Source organism: Hyperolius riggenbachi, chromosome 4 (genome assembly GCF_040937935.1).
Source record: "Hyperolius riggenbachi isolate aHypRig1 chromosome 4, aHypRig1.pri, whole genome shotgun sequence".
Taxonomy (NCBI): Eukaryota; Metazoa; Chordata; class Amphibia; order Anura; family Hyperoliidae; genus Hyperolius; species Hyperolius riggenbachi.
This window is the reverse complement of record NC_090649.1, coordinates 377,466,370-377,482,966: the sequence shown is the minus strand read 5'-3', so window position 1 is coordinate 377,482,966 and position 16,597 is coordinate 377,466,370. Positions and strand designations below refer to the sequence as shown.

Here is a 16,597-nt window from a genome sequence, read left to right as displayed (position 1 = left end):
TGACAGGTGATTGACAGGTGATCAGGGGGATAGATGCATACAGTAAACAGGGGGGGTGGTCTGGGGGGGGGGTCTGGGGAGAATCTGAGGGGTGGGGGGTGATCAGGAGGGGGCAGGGAGCAGGGTGGGGGATAAAAAAAAAATAGCGTTGACAGATAGTGACAGGGAGTGATTGATGGGTGATTAGGGGGGTGATTGGGTGCAAACAGGGGTCTGGGGGGTGGGCAGGGGGGGGGGTCTGATGGGTGCTGTGGGCGATCTGGGGCAGGGGGGGGGAAAAATCAGTGTGCTTGGTGCAGACTAGGGTGGCTGCAGCCTGCCCTGGTGGTCCCTCGGACACTGGGACCACCAGGGCAGGAGGCAGCCTGTATAATACACTTTGTAAACATTACAAAGTGTATTATACACTTTGTATGCGGCGATCGCGGGGTTAACATCCCGCCGGCGCTTCCGTATGGCCGGCGGGATGTTGCGGCGGGTGAGCGGCGCCAGGCGGAGGCGGAGGATCGCGTCACTGATGACGCGATCGCTCCGCCCATGCCCCTACAAGGACCGCCGCCAATTGTCAATACGGCGGTCCTTGCGGGGTGCACTTCCCGGCCGCCAATTGTACATACGGCGGTCGGGAAGTGGTTAATTAAAATAGATAGGTAATATAGTCTCTTACCCACCCTGTTTGAAAAGAACAGGCAAATGTTTGATTTCATGGTGGCAGCCATCTTTTGGTTGAAAGGAGGTGATAGGGAGCATGAGACACAGCTCCAACTGTCCTGTGTGCTGATCCCCCCTCCCAGTTGCTAGGCAACGTGAATAACAACATAGGAAATCCCATCATGCTTTGCACAGCATCAGGGAAAAAAAGCCCGGGCAGTTTTCTTTGATGGGTGGAGCTTAGCTAAAAATGCAGCTAAAAATGAGGCTTTGGTAAGAAAAACAAAGTTCTGATGCTGTGAACCTGTTAAAGAAACACCAAGCCTTTTTAGTTCTGCTGAGTAGATTTTTAGTCGGGAGGTTCACTTTAAGGTAATTTATAATGTTTACCAAAAGCTCTGTTTCCTTTGCAGAGGTTTTAAACAGTAGGGGGGTCGGGGGAAAATGAGAAGAACTTACCCGGGGCTTCTAACGGTCCCCCGCAGACATCCAGTGTTGGCGCAGCCACTCACCGATGCTCCGGCCCCGCCTCCGGTTTACTTCTGGAATTTCAGACTTTAAAGTCTGAAAATCACTGCGCCTGCGTTGCCGTGTCCTCGATCCCGCTGATGTCATCAAGAGCGCACAGCGCAGGCCCAGTTATGGTCTGTGTCTGCGCAGTACACACCTGGTGACATCAGCGGGAGCGAGGACACGGGCATGCAGGCGCAGTGGTTTTCTGACTTTAAAGTCAGAAATTCCAGAAATGAACTGGAGGCGGGGCCAGAGCATCGGTAAGTGGCTGCGCCAACACAGGATGTCTGTGGGGGACCATTAAAAGCCCCGGGTAAGTTCAGCTCATTTTCCCCGACCCCCCTACAGTATCCCTTTAATAATTATGAATGATTGGTAGCTCCTAGGCTAAAGAACAAAGAGCCATTATTATTTATATGTAGGTCTATATCTATATGTCAATTATTCAGAAATGAGTAAAAACACATGACACAGGCCAGTTTTTCTTTTCCTTTAATACTGTATAGAGTTGCGCCCATCATACAATTAATACTGTATACCTAAACATGCATACACAAGCTGTATATCATCAGTAATAACTGCCACACAAACCTTTACCAGGTATTGACCATATGAATCCTTTGCTTTGAGTGTCCATACAGGTCTAACAGACAGTTCACGTATAGTTATATGCTATACTCATCAGAAAACATTGCAACAAACACAAATACTGAAAACAACAAGTCAGAGTAGAGATAATACATAATGAACGAACGAGCTGTAAATACACTTAAAAATGTCTTGTTTTTTTCTGATTTTTTGATTTCTGTGACTAGCACCATCTGTACACAAGAAAATATTAACATACATGATTGGATATTAAAGATTTAAAAGGCACTTAATCAGTCTCACTGGAGTCTTGTCATTTTTACAGTACTTCTGAAACATGTAGTCCCTCTTTCCTCATCCTCCACGGCTCGTGGGAGGAAAAAATCAATTCTGTTACCAGTCTTTATATACAAAAAAAAAATAACCTTTAAAGTTTCTCAAAGTGCTCTCTTCAAAGTTCCGCGTATCCTTGTCTTTGTTAATTTAAAACAAAAAGTTTGCGAATGTGCTCAATGTTGCCAAAAAACCTCTTCTCAACTCCTCTTTTACACATTCTCCGTCAAATTTCAACATTACATTGTCCACCTGATGTCTTTATTCCAAAGTCTTTGGGTGCTGTTGCAAGAATTCAAATAATTATAGAGGAAGTCAGTTACATTGCATTTATTTTTTATCATAACCATCAGGTTTTATCGACGTCTTGACGTGATATCAAAGCAGGTGATCATCATGAGATGAGCCTTGCAGAAGTTGACTCTATTTTCCAAACGTTCTGTAACACACTCCAGAGCTTCTAAGTATTCTAAAGAGTCTACCTCATACGTTTGCTCCAAATCAACTGAACAAGAGAGAAAAAAAAGGAATGGTTAGAGAGAAAATAAGTATTCTTGTTTTATTTTCACCTACAAGTAATGCACACATTGCAGCTTTCATCAAGAATACATCTTATGAAAATCCTTAGAGCCCAGACTCAAGAATGAACACACGGTACCTTCATGTGTTATCATGAGCAACTAAGGCCATCATTATAAATTGGAGTTCAGAAATATTTGTAGGCAAAAAGAGAAGAAAGCTGGCACTGCTAATATCTTCTTTAATCCAATTGTGTCAATACATCACAGGTGCAAACAAGCTGTGTACAACATTTTCTGCAGGGAGGAAGTGGTTGAGAATAGGCATCTGTGGGGTAGTTAAGGTTAGGCATTTGGAGGGGTTTAACCTCCTTAGCGGTAACCCCGTGTGTGACACGGGGTAAGCCGCCGGAGGGTGCCGCTCAGGCCCTGCTGGGCTGATTTAAATAATTTTTTTTTGCTGGACGCAGCTAGCACTTTGCTAGCTGCGCCAGCACCCCGATCGCCGCCGCCACGCGCCCGATCGCCGCTATCCGGTGCAGCGCGCGCCCCCCCCCAGACCCCTGCGCTGCCTGGCCAATCAGTGCCAGGCAGCGCCAAGGGGTGGATCGGGTCTCCCAATGACGTCCCAACGTCGCTGACGTCAGTGACGTCATCCCGCCCCGTCGCCATGGCGACGGGGGAAGCCCTCCAGGAAATCCCGTTCTTTGAACGGGATTTCCTGATCGCCTATCGCCGGAGGCGATCGAAGCGGGCGGGGCGATGCCACTGAGCAGCGGCTATCATGTAGCGAGCCCTGGGCTCGCTACATGATTTAAAAAAAATAAATTAAAAAAAACCTGCTGCGCTGCCCCCTGGCGGTATTTTTCATACCGCCAAGGGGGTTAAAGGGAACCTTAACTGAGAGGGATATGGGTGTTTCCATTTAACCACTTCCCGACCGCCCACTACACAGGGGCGGCGGGGAAGTGGAGCCCTGCAGGACGGCCTCACCCACAGAGGCGGCGGTCCATTTAAGGGCATGGGCGGAGCGATCGCGTCATCCGTGACGCGATCCTCCGCCGGCGCCTGTCACCGTTCGCTCGCCGCAACATCCCGCCGGCTATACGGAAGCGCCGGCGGGATGTTAACCCCGCGATCGCCGCATACAAAGTGTATAATACACTTTGTAATGTTTACAAAGTGTATTATACATGCTGCCTCCTGCCCTGGTGGTCCCAGTGTCCGAGGGACCACCAGGGCAGGCTGCAGCCACCCTAGTCTGCACCCAAGCACACTGATTTCTCCCCCCCCTGCCCCAGATCGCCCACAGCACCCATCAGACCCCCCCCCTGCCCACCCCCCAGACCCCTGTTTGCACCCAATCACCCCCCTAATCACCCATCAATCACTCCCTGTCACTATCTGTCAACGCTATTTTTTTTTTATCCCCCCCCCCTGCTCCCTGCCCCCTCCTGATCACCCCCCACCCCTCAGATTCTCCCCAGACCCCCCCCCCCAGACCACCCCCCCCTGTTTACTGTATGCATCTATCCCCCTGATCACCTGTCAATCACCTGTCAATCACCTGTCAATCACCCGTCAATCACCCATCAATCACCCGTCAATCACCCCCTGTCACTGCCACCCATCAATCAGCCCCTAACCTGCCCCTTGCGGGCAATCTGATCACCCCCCCACACCAATAGATCGCCCACAGATCCGACATCAGATCACCTCCCAAATCCATTGTTTACATCTATTCTCTCCTCTAAACACCCACTAATTACCCATCAATCACCCATCAATCACCCCCTATCACCACTTGTCACTTTTACCTATCAGATCAGACCCTAATCTGCCCCTTGCGGGCACCCAATCACCCGCCCACACGCTCAGATTGCCCTCTGACCCCCCCTTATCAATTCACCAGTGCATTAATTACATCTGTTCTTCCCTGTAATAACCCACTGATCACCTGTCAATCACCTGCCAATCACCTATCACCCATCAATCACCCCCTGTCACCCCCTGTCACTGCCACCCATCAATCAGCCCCTAACCTGCCCCTTGCGGGCAATCTGATCACCCACCCACACCATTAGATCGCCCGCAAACCCGCCGTCAGATTACCTCCCAAATGTATCGTTTACATCTGTTATCTTCTCTAAACACCCACTAATTACCCATCAATCACCCCCTATCACCACCTGTCACTGTTACCTATCAGATCAGACCCTAATCTGCCCCTTGCGGGCACCCAATCACCCGCCCACACGCTCAGATTGCCCTCAGACCCCCCCCCCCCCCCTTATCAATTCGCCAGTGCATTAATTACATCTGTCCTTCCCTGTAATAACCCACTGATCACCTGTCAATCACCTGCCAATCACCTATCACCCATCAATCACCCCCTGTCACTGCCACCCAACAATCAGCCCCTAACCTGCCCCTTGCGGGCAATCTGATCACCCACCCACACCAATAGATCGCCCGCAGATCCGACATCAGATCACCACCCAAGCGCAGTGTTTCCATCTATTCTCTCCTCTAAACACCCACTAATTACCCATCAATCACTCCCTATCACCACCTGTCACTGTTACCTATCAGATCAGACCCTAATCTGCCCCTTGCGGGCACCCAATCGCCCGCCTACACGCTCAGATTGCCCTCAGACCCCCCCTTATCAATTCGCCAGTGCAATATTTACATCTGTTCTCCCCTGTAATAACCCACTGATTACCTGTCAATCACCTATCAATCACCCATCAATCACCCCCTGTCACTGCCACCCATCAATCACCCCCTGTCACTGCCACCCATCAATCACCCCCTGTCACTGCCACCCATCAATCAGCCCCTAACCTGCCCCTTGCGGGCAAACTGATCACCCACCCACACCAATAGATCGCCCGCAGATCCGACATCAGATCACCACCCAAGCGCAGTGTTTCCATCTATTCTCTACCCTAAACACCCACTAATTACCCATCAATCACCCCCTGTCACTGCTACCTATCAGATTAGACCCCTATCTGCCCCTAGGGCACTCAATCACCCGCCCACACCCTCAGAATGCCCTCAGACCCCAGCCCTGATCACCTCGCCAGTGCATTGCTTGCATCCATTCCCCCCTCTAATCACACCTTGAGACACCCATCAATCACCTCCTGTCACCCCCTAGCACACCTACCCATCAGATCAGGCCCCAATTTGCCCCGTGTGGGCTCCTGATCACTCGGCCAAACCCTCAGACCCCCTTCCGATCACCTCCCCAGTGCATGGATTGCATCTATTTTCCCCTCTAACCACCCCCTGAGACACCCATCAATCACCTCCTGTCACCCCCCTAGCACTCCTATCCATCAGATCAGGCCTAATACAACCTGTCATCTAAAAGGCCACCCTGCTTATGACCGGTTCCACAAAATTCGCCCCCTCATAGACCACCTGTCATCAAAATTTGCAGATGCTTATACCCCTGAACAGTCATTTTGAGACATTTGGTTTCCAGACTACTCACGGTTTTGGGCCTGTAAAATGCCAGGGCGGTATAGGAACCCCACAAGTGACCCCATTTTAGAAAAAAAAGACACCCCAAGGTATTATGTTAGGTGTATGACGAGTTCATAGAAGATTTAATTTTTTGTCAAAAGTTAGCGGAAATTAATTTTTATTGGTTTTTTTTCACAAAGTGTCATTTTTCACTAACTTGTGACAAAAAATAAAATCTTCTATGAACTCGCCATACACCTAACGGAATACCTTGGGGTGTCTTCTTTCTAAAATGGGGTCACTTGTGGGGTTCCTATACTGCCCTGGCATTTTAGGGGCCCTAAACCGCGAGGAGTAGTCTAGAAAACAAATGCTTCAAAATGACCTGTGAATAGGACGTTGGGCCCCTTAGCGCACCTAGGCTGCAAAAAAGTGTCACACATGTGGTACCGCCGTACTCAGGAAAAGTAGTATAATGTGTTTTGGGGTGTATTTTTACACATACCCATGCTGGGTGGGAGAAATTTCTATGTAAATGGACAATTGTGTGTAAAAAAATCAAACAATTGTCATTTACAGAGATATTTCTCCCACTTAGCATGGGTATGTGTAAAAATACACCCCAAAACGCATTATACTACTTCTCCTGAGTACAGCGGTACCACATGTGTGGCACTTTTTTACACCCTAAGTACGCTAAGGGGCCCAAAGTCCAATGAGTACCTTTAGGATTTCACAGGTCATTTTGCGACATTTGGTTTCAAGACTACTCCTCACGGTTTAGGGCCCCTAAAATGCCAGGGCAGTATAGGAACCCCACAAATGACCCCATTCTAGAAAGAAGACACCCAAAGGTATTCCGTACGGAGTATGGTGAGTTCATAGAAGATTTTATTTTTTGTCACAAGTTAGCGGAAAATGACACTTTGTGAAAAAAAACTATTAAAATCAATTTCCGCTAACTTGTGACAAAAAAATAAAAACTTCTATGAACTCACCATACTCCTAACGGAATACCTTGGGGTGTCTTCTTTCTAAAATGGGGTCATTAGTGGGGTTCCTATACTGCCCTGGCATTTTAGGGGCCCTAAACCGTGAGGAGTAGTCTTGAAACAAAAATGACCTGTGAAATCCTAAAGGTACTCATTGGACTTTGGGCCCCTTAGTGCAGTTAGGGTGCAAAAAAGTGCCACACATGTGGTATCGCCGTACTCGGGAGAAGTAGTACAATGTGTTTTGGGGTGTATTTTTACACATACCCATGCTGGGTGGGAGAAATACCTCTGTAAATGACAATCTTTTGATTTTTTTTACACACAATTGTCCATTTACAGAGGTATTTCTCCCACCCAGCATGGGTATGTGTAAAAATACACCCCAAAACACATTGTACTACTTCTCCCGAGTATGGCGATACCACATGTGTGGCACTTTTTTGCACCCTAACTGCGCTAAAGGGCCCAAAGTCCAATGAGTACCTTTAGGATTTCACAGGTCATTTTGCGACATTTGGTTTCAAGACTACTCCTCACGGTTTAGGGCCCCTAAAATGCCAGGGCAGTATAGGAACCCCACAAATGACCCCATTTTAGAAAGAAGACACCCCAAGGTATTCCGTTAGGAGTATGGTGAGTTCATAGAAGATTTTATTTTTTGTCAAAAGTTAGCGGAAATTGATTTTAATTGTGTTTTTTCACAAAGTGTCATTTTCCGCTAACTTGTGACAAAAAATAAAATCTTCTATGAACTCGCCATACTACTAACGGAATACCTTGGGGTGTCTTCTTTCTAAAATGGGGTCATTTGTGGGGTTCCTATACTGCCCTGGCATTTTAGGGGCCCTAAACCGTGAGGAGTAGTCTTGAAACGAAATTTCTCAAAATGACCTGTGAAATCCTAAAGGTACTCATTGGACTTTGGGCCCTTTAGCGCAGTTAGGGTGCAAAAAAGTGCCACACATGTGGTATCGCCGTACTCAGGAGAAGTAGTATAATGTGTTTTGTGGTGTATTTTTACACATACCCATGCTGAGTGGGAGAAATATCTCTGTAAATGGACAATTGTGTGTAAAAAAAATTAACAAATTGTCATTTACAGAGATATTTCTCCCACCCAGCATGGGTATGTGTAAAAATACACCCCAAAACACATTATACTACTTCTCCTGAGTACGGCAATACCACATGTGTGGCACTTTTTTGCAGCCTAACTGCGCTAAGGGGTCCAAAGTCCAATGAGCACCTTTAGGCTTTACAGGGGTGCTTACAATTTAGCACCCCCCAAAATGTCAGGACAGTAAACACACCCCACAAATGATCCCATTTTGGAAAGTAGACCCTTCAAGGTATTCAGAGAGGGGCATGGTGAGTCCGTGGCAGATTTCATTTTTTTTTGTCGCAAGTTAGAAGAAATGGAAACTTTTTTTTTTTTTTTTTTTCCTCACAAAGTGTCATTTTCCGCTTACTTGTGACAAAAAATAATATCTTCTATGAACTCACTATGCCTCTCAGTGAATACTTTGGGATGTCTTCTTTCCAAAATGGGGTCATTTGGGGGGTATTTATACTATCCTGGAATTCTAGCCCCTCATGAAACATGACAGGGGGTCAGAAAAGTCAGAGATGCTTGAAAATGGGAAAATTCACTTTTGGCACCATAGTTTGTAAACGCTATAACTTTTACCCAAACCAATAAATATACACTGAATGGTTTTTTTTTTATCAAAAACATGTTTGTCCACATTTTTCGCGCTGCATGTATACAGAAATTTTACTTTATTTGAAAACTGTCAGCACAGAAAGTTAAAAAAATCATTTTTTTGCCAAAATTCATGTCTTTTTTGATGAATATAATAAAAAGTAAAAATCGCAGGAGCAATCAAATAGCATCAAAAGAAAGCTTTATTAGTGACAAGAAAAGGAGCCAAAATTCATTTAGGTGGTAGGTTGTATGAGCGAGCAATAAACCGTGAAAGCTGCAGTGGTCTGAATGGAAAAAAAGTGGCCGGTCCTTAAGGGGGGTAAAGCCCTAGGTCCTCAAGTGGTTAAACAGTACCAGTTGCTTTTCAGTCCTGCTGATCTCTTCGGCTGCAGTAGTGGCTGAATCACACACCTGAAACAAGCATGCAGCTAATCCAGTCTGACTTCTGTCAGAGCACCTGATCTGCATGCTTGTTGAGAGGCTGTGGCTAAAAGTATTAGAGACACGGGATCAGCAGGAGAGACAGGCAACTGTTATTATTTTTAAAGGATAAATACATATCTTCCTCAGTTTCGGTTCTCTTTAAGGTTAGGCGTGGGAGAGGGGAATTTCAGGTAAGGTTTGTGGGGGGTTAAGGTTAGGCATCAGTAGGGAGGCTTGTAAGGGTTAGGCACAGTGGCGTAGCTAGGGTATTTGACACCCGGTGCGGATAATTTACTGACACCCCCCCCCCAAAAAAAAACAAAAAACCCAAAACTGGTGGATGTGGCCATGACATCACATAGGTGGAGCTAACTGTAATGTAACTATGTAATAGTTAGGCAGTGGGGTGGGCTAATATAGGTAGCCAGATAGGTAGGTAGGTGCCCCCAATACAGGTTAAATAAGTAGGTGCCCCCAGCATAGGTTAGATAGGTAGGTGCCCCTAGTATAGATTACATAGGTAGCTGCCCCCCAGTATAGGTTTGATAGGTAGGTTCCTCCAGTATAGGTTAGATAAGTAGCTGCCCCCTGTATAGGTAAGATAGGTAGCTGCCCCCAGTATAGGTTAGACAGGTAGCTGCCCCCCAGTATAGGTCAGATAGGTAGCTGCCTCCCAGTATAGGTCAGATAGGTACATGCCCCCCAGTATAGGTTAGATAAGTAGGTGCCCCCAGTATAGGTTAGATAGGTTAGGTAGCTGCCCCCGTATAGGTTAGATAGGTACCTGCCCCCCAGTATAGATTAGATAGGTACCTGCCCCCAGTATAGGTTAGATAGGTAGCTGCTCCCCAGTATAGGTTAGATAGGTAGCTGCCCCCCTATAGTTTAGATAGGTAGCTGCCCCCAGTATAGGTTAGATAGGTAGCTGCCCCCAAGTACAGGTTAGATAGGTAGCTGCCCCCCAGTACAGGTTAGATAGGTGCCCCCCAGTAAAGATTAGATAGGCAGCTGCCCCCCAGTATAGATTAGATAGGTAGCTGCCCCCCAGTATAGGTTAGATAGGTGGCTGCCACAGTATAGCCCCCCCCCCCCCCAAGTATAGATAGGTAGATAGGTGCCCCCCATAATGGTCAGCCGCGGGGAGGGCAGCCCGACCTCTCCCTCCCTTCCACTGCCCGGGCCGCCCTCTGTGCTCCCGCCTCCGAATACAAAGTTAGCGCAACCAGGGAAGCACTGTGTATAGCCAGGGAAGTGCTGTGAATGGTCACTCACCTCCCTGGTTCCAATCGCCGCCGGTCTCCTCCCGCTCTGCATAGACGCAGATACACACGCTAGCTTCCCTGGCTGCGCTAACTTTGTATTCGGAGGGGGGAGCCGGAGCACGCAGGGCGGCCGCGCAGTGGAAGGGAGGGAGAGGTCGGTCTGCCCTCCCCACGGGTGACTCCCCCCTCCATTATAGCACCCCCCTCCCTCAGGCTCAGGGCGGCTGGAGTCACCCCCACCTGGTGCGGGTCGCACTCCCCGCACCTGCCTCATGACGCTAGTGGTAAGGCATCAGAGGGGAGGTGGTTAGGGTACATTATCAGCAGGAGGGTGGTTGGGGTTAGGAATAGGTAGAGGGAGGGTTCTGTGTGATAATAGGGTTAGGTTTAGTTGTCGTAAAATATTGGTATCATTTACTGATCTTTTACGAGCACTTCATAATAGTAGAACATTAAAAAAAATACTAATATTACACTAGCCAATATTTTGGGCAACCAAATTTCCAGGCGCCTGTTTTGCATGTATGCGAGTATGCAGAGTCGCCAACTATTCCTGTATTAGCCTCAAGCAGTCTGACCTGACCTGTATTCTCCTTCATTTGCATTTTTTCTTGTGTTCTTTATCCTTCATCAATTCAGATTTAGAACCCACATATTTTAAGACCTATTTTTAATTCCTTTTTAGACTTAGTCATATCCCAGACATTTCATGTATCCATAGCTTTTTATTCTTGTAAGTGTTGTTTCCATAAGGGATGTATGTCTTGCATGTATTCTTGTAATAGTTGTAACAGCTGTAAAGTTTCTCTGACATAAAGTTTTGCATAGGGTAATTGTATTTTATACTAGCTGATGGCCTGGCATTGCCCAGGTATGTATTTGGCTGGTGTTGGCTTCGCCCACTTTCTCTAACCCTAATACACAATTACTCAATGACCTAGGATGTGAGCTTTGCAGTCTTTGGCAGAAATAATTTGCATTAAAATGAAACAAACCTGATTGGCGGCGGCTCCACCCCCTTTTCTGAATTTGAACCCCAGTCACTCAATGACCAACTGTTCCAGGTTTGAGGCTTGTGCCATTAACAGTGCTAGTATGGCAGCAATTACATATTCCTCTTGAAAAGCAATAGGTGAATTTTGAGTGGCTTTTGTAGGCTTCACCAACTTTTCTGAATTATAATCCCATTCATCCAGTGACCAACTGCAAGGTTTGAGAACCCTACCATAAACAGTGTAAGAATGGCTGCAGTTTATTCATTTCCCCAGTGAAATGTGTATTTGTCTCTGCCCACTGATAATCCGGCGTTGCCCGGGTATGTATTTGGCTGGTGTTGGCTGCGCCCGCTTTTTCTAACCCTAACACACAAATACTTAATGACCAAGTTTGTGAGCTTTGCGGTCTTTGGCATAAATAATTTGCATTGAAATGAAACAAATCTGATTGGCTGTGGCTCCCCCCTTTTCTGAATTTGAATCCCAGTCACTCAATGACCAACTGAACCAGGTTTGAGGCTTGTGCCATTAAAAGTTCAAGAATGGCAGTAATTAAATATTCCCCTTGAAAATCAATAGATGAATTCTGATTGGCTTTTTTAGGCTCCACCTACTTTTCTGAATATCAATCCCAGTCACCCAGTGACAAACTCTGCAAAGTTTGAGAACTGTACCATTAACAGTGTAATAATGGATGCAGTTTACATTTTCCCAGTAAAATTTGTATTTGTCTCCGCCCACTTTTTGGTTATGGGGATAAAACGTATCCTATATGTTATTCCAGCTAATGTACTATGTGGGTGACAAATTTCATTCAAATCCATTCAGCCATTGTTGCGTGATTGAGTAACAAACGTCCAAACTTTCACATTTACAATATTAGTGAGATTGTATTTGTACAGCACCAGATGTATTGCCACTAGAGAAAAAAACTGTATACAAATTCTTCAAACCCATCTCATATATGAAAAATTATTATAATTTATCTACATAAAGACACTGGTAATTTTCTCTTTTAAGGAAAGTCACACTAAACCTATTTTTACAGGGGACTCAGTGAATATTCAGAATGGGCTGATTTGTATTTTAGTGGTAGGCATGGGGTATGGAACAATAACTGCATCAATCCAATAGTCTATGGAAGACTAAGAATTAAACATAGATTACTGTATTCCATATGTAAGAGTTATATGAGCAAAATAATTTCTGTATACACATCTAATTGAGTTGCTACCCATAAGATAGTAACCCCATTCAACCTCTATGTTCACGATCACATAAGGGTCTATGTCAGGCATAGGCAAAATTGGCCCTCCAGCTGTTGAGGAACTACAAGTCCCACAATGGATTGCAGGAGTCTGACAGCCACAGTCATGACTCATAAAGGGAAATGCATTGTGGGATGTGTAGTTCCTTAACAGCTGGAGGGCCAAGTTTGCCCATGCCTGCTCTATGTGGATAGCCCCTACAAATGAAACTTTTTTCAAACTCTTCACCATTTGAACAGTCGTTAAAAATAGGTAACACTTGGCCTGTAACTATTCCTGAAATTAGTATTGGTTACTGCTTGAGTGTAGAAACACATTCCTAGCCACAGTCTTTTAAACAGTACAGGAAATAATTATTTGACCACCCTTTGTTTTTGTGAGGTCCTAGAATTCAATTACATTGGGATGAGCCAAATATATCAGTTGGACTTTACACAAATCTTACTAAGCAATTTCACAAATTCCAAAAATTCAGGCTCAGCACTCTTTCACGCTGCCAACAGGTCACCAATAAACTGTATCCACAATTGATATTATACACACATGCACATGCACACACACACACGCGTGCAGAGATCAACAGCAGGAAACAATGCTGATAAGTATCCTCTTACCTCTCCTCATTTCAGTACTTGTTGTTTGGTACTGATGCTGTCCTCATGTATTGTGCCCTGGTCCCAGCTTGATGACATCATCAAGACATCAAACTGGGACCCAGTAAATGCAAGTACAGGAGGTAGGCTACAGAAGAGCTGTGATCCCACAGGTACTGGGAGAGGTGAGTGCATACTTACCAGCTCTGCTTCCAGCTGCGAACCTCTGCAAAAAGCAAGTAGGAACTATTTTTCTTCGTAATGAGTCACCATAATATTAGCCCATTCTGTGCAGCATACTGCAGTCTTATATTCTTGTTTGTATCACCTACATTTCCTCACGTTCTTGTAATGTTCCATGCTGTGCCCCCATATGCACAATTTTGTTTGGAAAAAAAAATCGGAAACATTGGTTCATAAATTTATGTATCAAAAACAAAACAAAAAAAACACATGAATAGGAAAAGTCCTTACATTCACTGAGCCACTTATTTGGATCCAGCATCAAGTATTGCTTGGTGATTTCCAGTTCCTTCATTAGCCACTCGTATTTGGCCTTGACCTCTGCAATTCTCTGTTGGCGATGTTCTAAGATCTTAAGCTTTGAACTAAACTTTGTGACCACCTGACAGGGAAAACAATGCATACATGATGAAATATTTGACTAATTATTTATTATTATTATTATTATTGATTTATATAGCATCATCATCTTCTGTGGCACTGTACAGAGTAAAAACAAACGGGTACATAATAATACATGTTATACACAAAATTAAAGACAATTATACATAATATAGTAATCCTATACAATAAAATGCAAGTGTCCCTGCATCATCAACTGAATGGTTGTGTGTCCCTGGCTTTTTTGTACTGGGCATGTGCGCAGCCACGGCAGTTAGGACACAGGGCCGGATCTGAAAGTTTGCTGTGTGTGGTTCACAGAGGTTCTCATTGCATTGTGGGAAATAACAGCTTTTTCCAACTGCCAAGCAAGCAGCTCCCCGTGTGCATATACTGCAGACAGTGGTGGGGAACCAGCAAGAGGGTCGTGTATGTGCGCGCATTGCGGGGGGTAGCGGCTGTGACCTAGCGCCCGTTTTTTAACTGGCAGGTCTTTTTACTAGTGGTGTATAATACTGTAAGTTAGAATAACAGTTGAAGTGATTAACAAAAATGTACAACAACCTATGTATCGCGGGGAGGGGGGGGGGGGGTAGCTTTAGGTTTCCTTGAAATATCATTGTTAATCTTGCTAATTTCTTTGTCTTTTTCTTTAAACAAATGTATTCATAACCATGAAATTATATATCAAGATGTTATTATAAAACGTATTCGAATTCTCCTGACTGTATTTTTTTGCAGTAACACCACAAGGACGCCTTTCTGCGTAGTAGAAACATTTCATAAGAATTCCTTTTGTATTCTTATAATTGTACCAATATGCAACAGCATTCTTTACATTAGCTTCCTAAACATCTGTAGGCCTATCTCTCTCTTATATCTAGACATCAAAACCTTTACAGATCAATGTGTAAGTAAGAGTTTAATGCCTTTGATCCAGAAACATTAAGCTGGATTTAGTTATTTCACTCCAGAACATTGCAAGGACACTAGACTTATGGGTGTTTAGCTGTATTGGCTATATGCACTGTTATTTCACTGCATTAGGTGCAATAATAAAAGTCTGGCAGCCACCAAAGGCCTACTCAGTTCTCTTTTATTAAGACCTAAAATTCAAGAGACCTGGGACACTAAATATTAGTTAGGTTGTGGACATTTTGTTTGGATATTATTCTGCAAATTATTTATTTATTGTATTTACAAAGCGCCAACATATTACGCAGCGCTGTACATTAGATAATCAAGTACAGTTTGGCATATTTGTTACATGTTCAGGATATCAAATAGGATAGAAATTGCTAAGACCTTCATTAATGATTATCAAATATTAAATTCTCCTCCTAAGGAACTTCTGAAATCATCTTTCAAAGATGCTAAACTTCTAGGATTATGAATAAAGCAAGGAAGGTTGCTCATTACTGCAAGATTTTCATTACTGCTTTGAAGCCTTCAGCTGCGTAAATATGTAAAACATATATATATTTTAGTACTCGAAGTAGAAAATAAATAGCTGAAGGCAGTCATGTTTACATTTGTTTATATTTACAATGGACAGACACTCTCTCATTTTTCATACACAATTCCCACCGCTTTTCTTGACTTGGAAAAAATATCAATTAGAAGCAAGTGTTGAAAAAATAAACACAAGTAATTTTGGCTTTAAACCCACATGTATTACTGTATTAAAATCATTCTTCAGTCACTGCTGTGTAAGTATATGTAATTTTTCCAGCTTACCACAAGGTGGCGCTGGTTAGTCACAAGTTTTACTGTTTGATGATTCTCTGCACGTTGCAGAGAGTTAACGGGCCAAAGCTATACATTTCTCAAAAAGATAAAAATAGAGGTTTACATATAAACATTACTGATTTTTGTGTAAGTCTTAACTATGCGCTCAATGGGAATAAAGTAAATAAACCACATTTCCACTTTAAGTTACATACATATTTTCAATTATTGTGACCTGAAAGAATAAGTCGATTTTTTTCTTTAGGGTGGCACATTGGGAGAAATTGTACAAACACATTGTTCGCCTGTTGTAAGGGGAAACGAGGTGTGTATGTGTGTGTGTGTGTGTGTTGGGGGGCGGGGAGCCATGTGAATGGTGCCATGTTGCAGCAGCAAGAGACTCTGAAGGGCGGCATTCCGTACACACTTTATATTTCTGGCTGAAGGAATGATTGTTTCATCCAAGAAATACCTGTAAGTCTGTATGTGACGTTATTTCTATGAGATTTGACATCCTTAGTTCACAAACAGTTCAAGCCAAATTATATCTTATCACCATCTCACCATCTGAGAATAGCACAGAAACTTGAAAACCTCTGCAAAGCGGTTTCCCCGTCACTCTTTCATCTTCAGCTGCTAGTTGGTGATAAAACAACTGTTTGAAAGTGCCAATTGTGAAGTTAACCCACTGCTGATAAGGTTCAGAAATAGAAAGGCTGCTATAATTTGTGGCAGGTTAGTATACTGGTTAAGGGCACCACCTTTGACATAGGGGGCAAGGGTTCCAATCCTGGCTGGGGACATTATACATATACCCTTACATGTCAGGGTGGCCTACCGAGTGCGCCCTTAGTGGCGGCAGCTCTCATCGCTTTGAGTCTGACAGTAAAATAGTGCTTTACAAATGTTAGCATTGTATTTTAA

At 44.5% G+C, this 16,597-nt stretch overlaps 1 protein-coding gene across 5 annotated transcripts in view; it reads right to left on the bottom strand.

The window, feature by feature from the left end:
• Positions 1 to 1,640: 1,640 nt before the first annotated feature.
• KIF26B (kinesin family member 26B) overlaps positions 1,641 to 16,597 on the bottom strand; it is a 568,793-nt gene continuing 553,836 nt past the window's right edge. For all 5 annotated transcript variants that reach the window (XM_068232060.1, XM_068232061.1, XM_068232062.1 and 2 more), the window contains 2 exons: positions 13,796 to 13,946; positions 1,641 to 2,590 (listed from right to left, as the gene is read on the bottom strand). In XM_068232060.1, the coding sequence (XP_068088161.1) occupies positions 2,442 to 2,590; positions 13,796 to 13,946 (300 nt within the window). In that variant the 3' untranslated portion in view covers positions 1,641 to 2,441. The remainder of the gene's footprint in view (positions 2,591 to 13,795; positions 13,947 to 16,597) is intronic.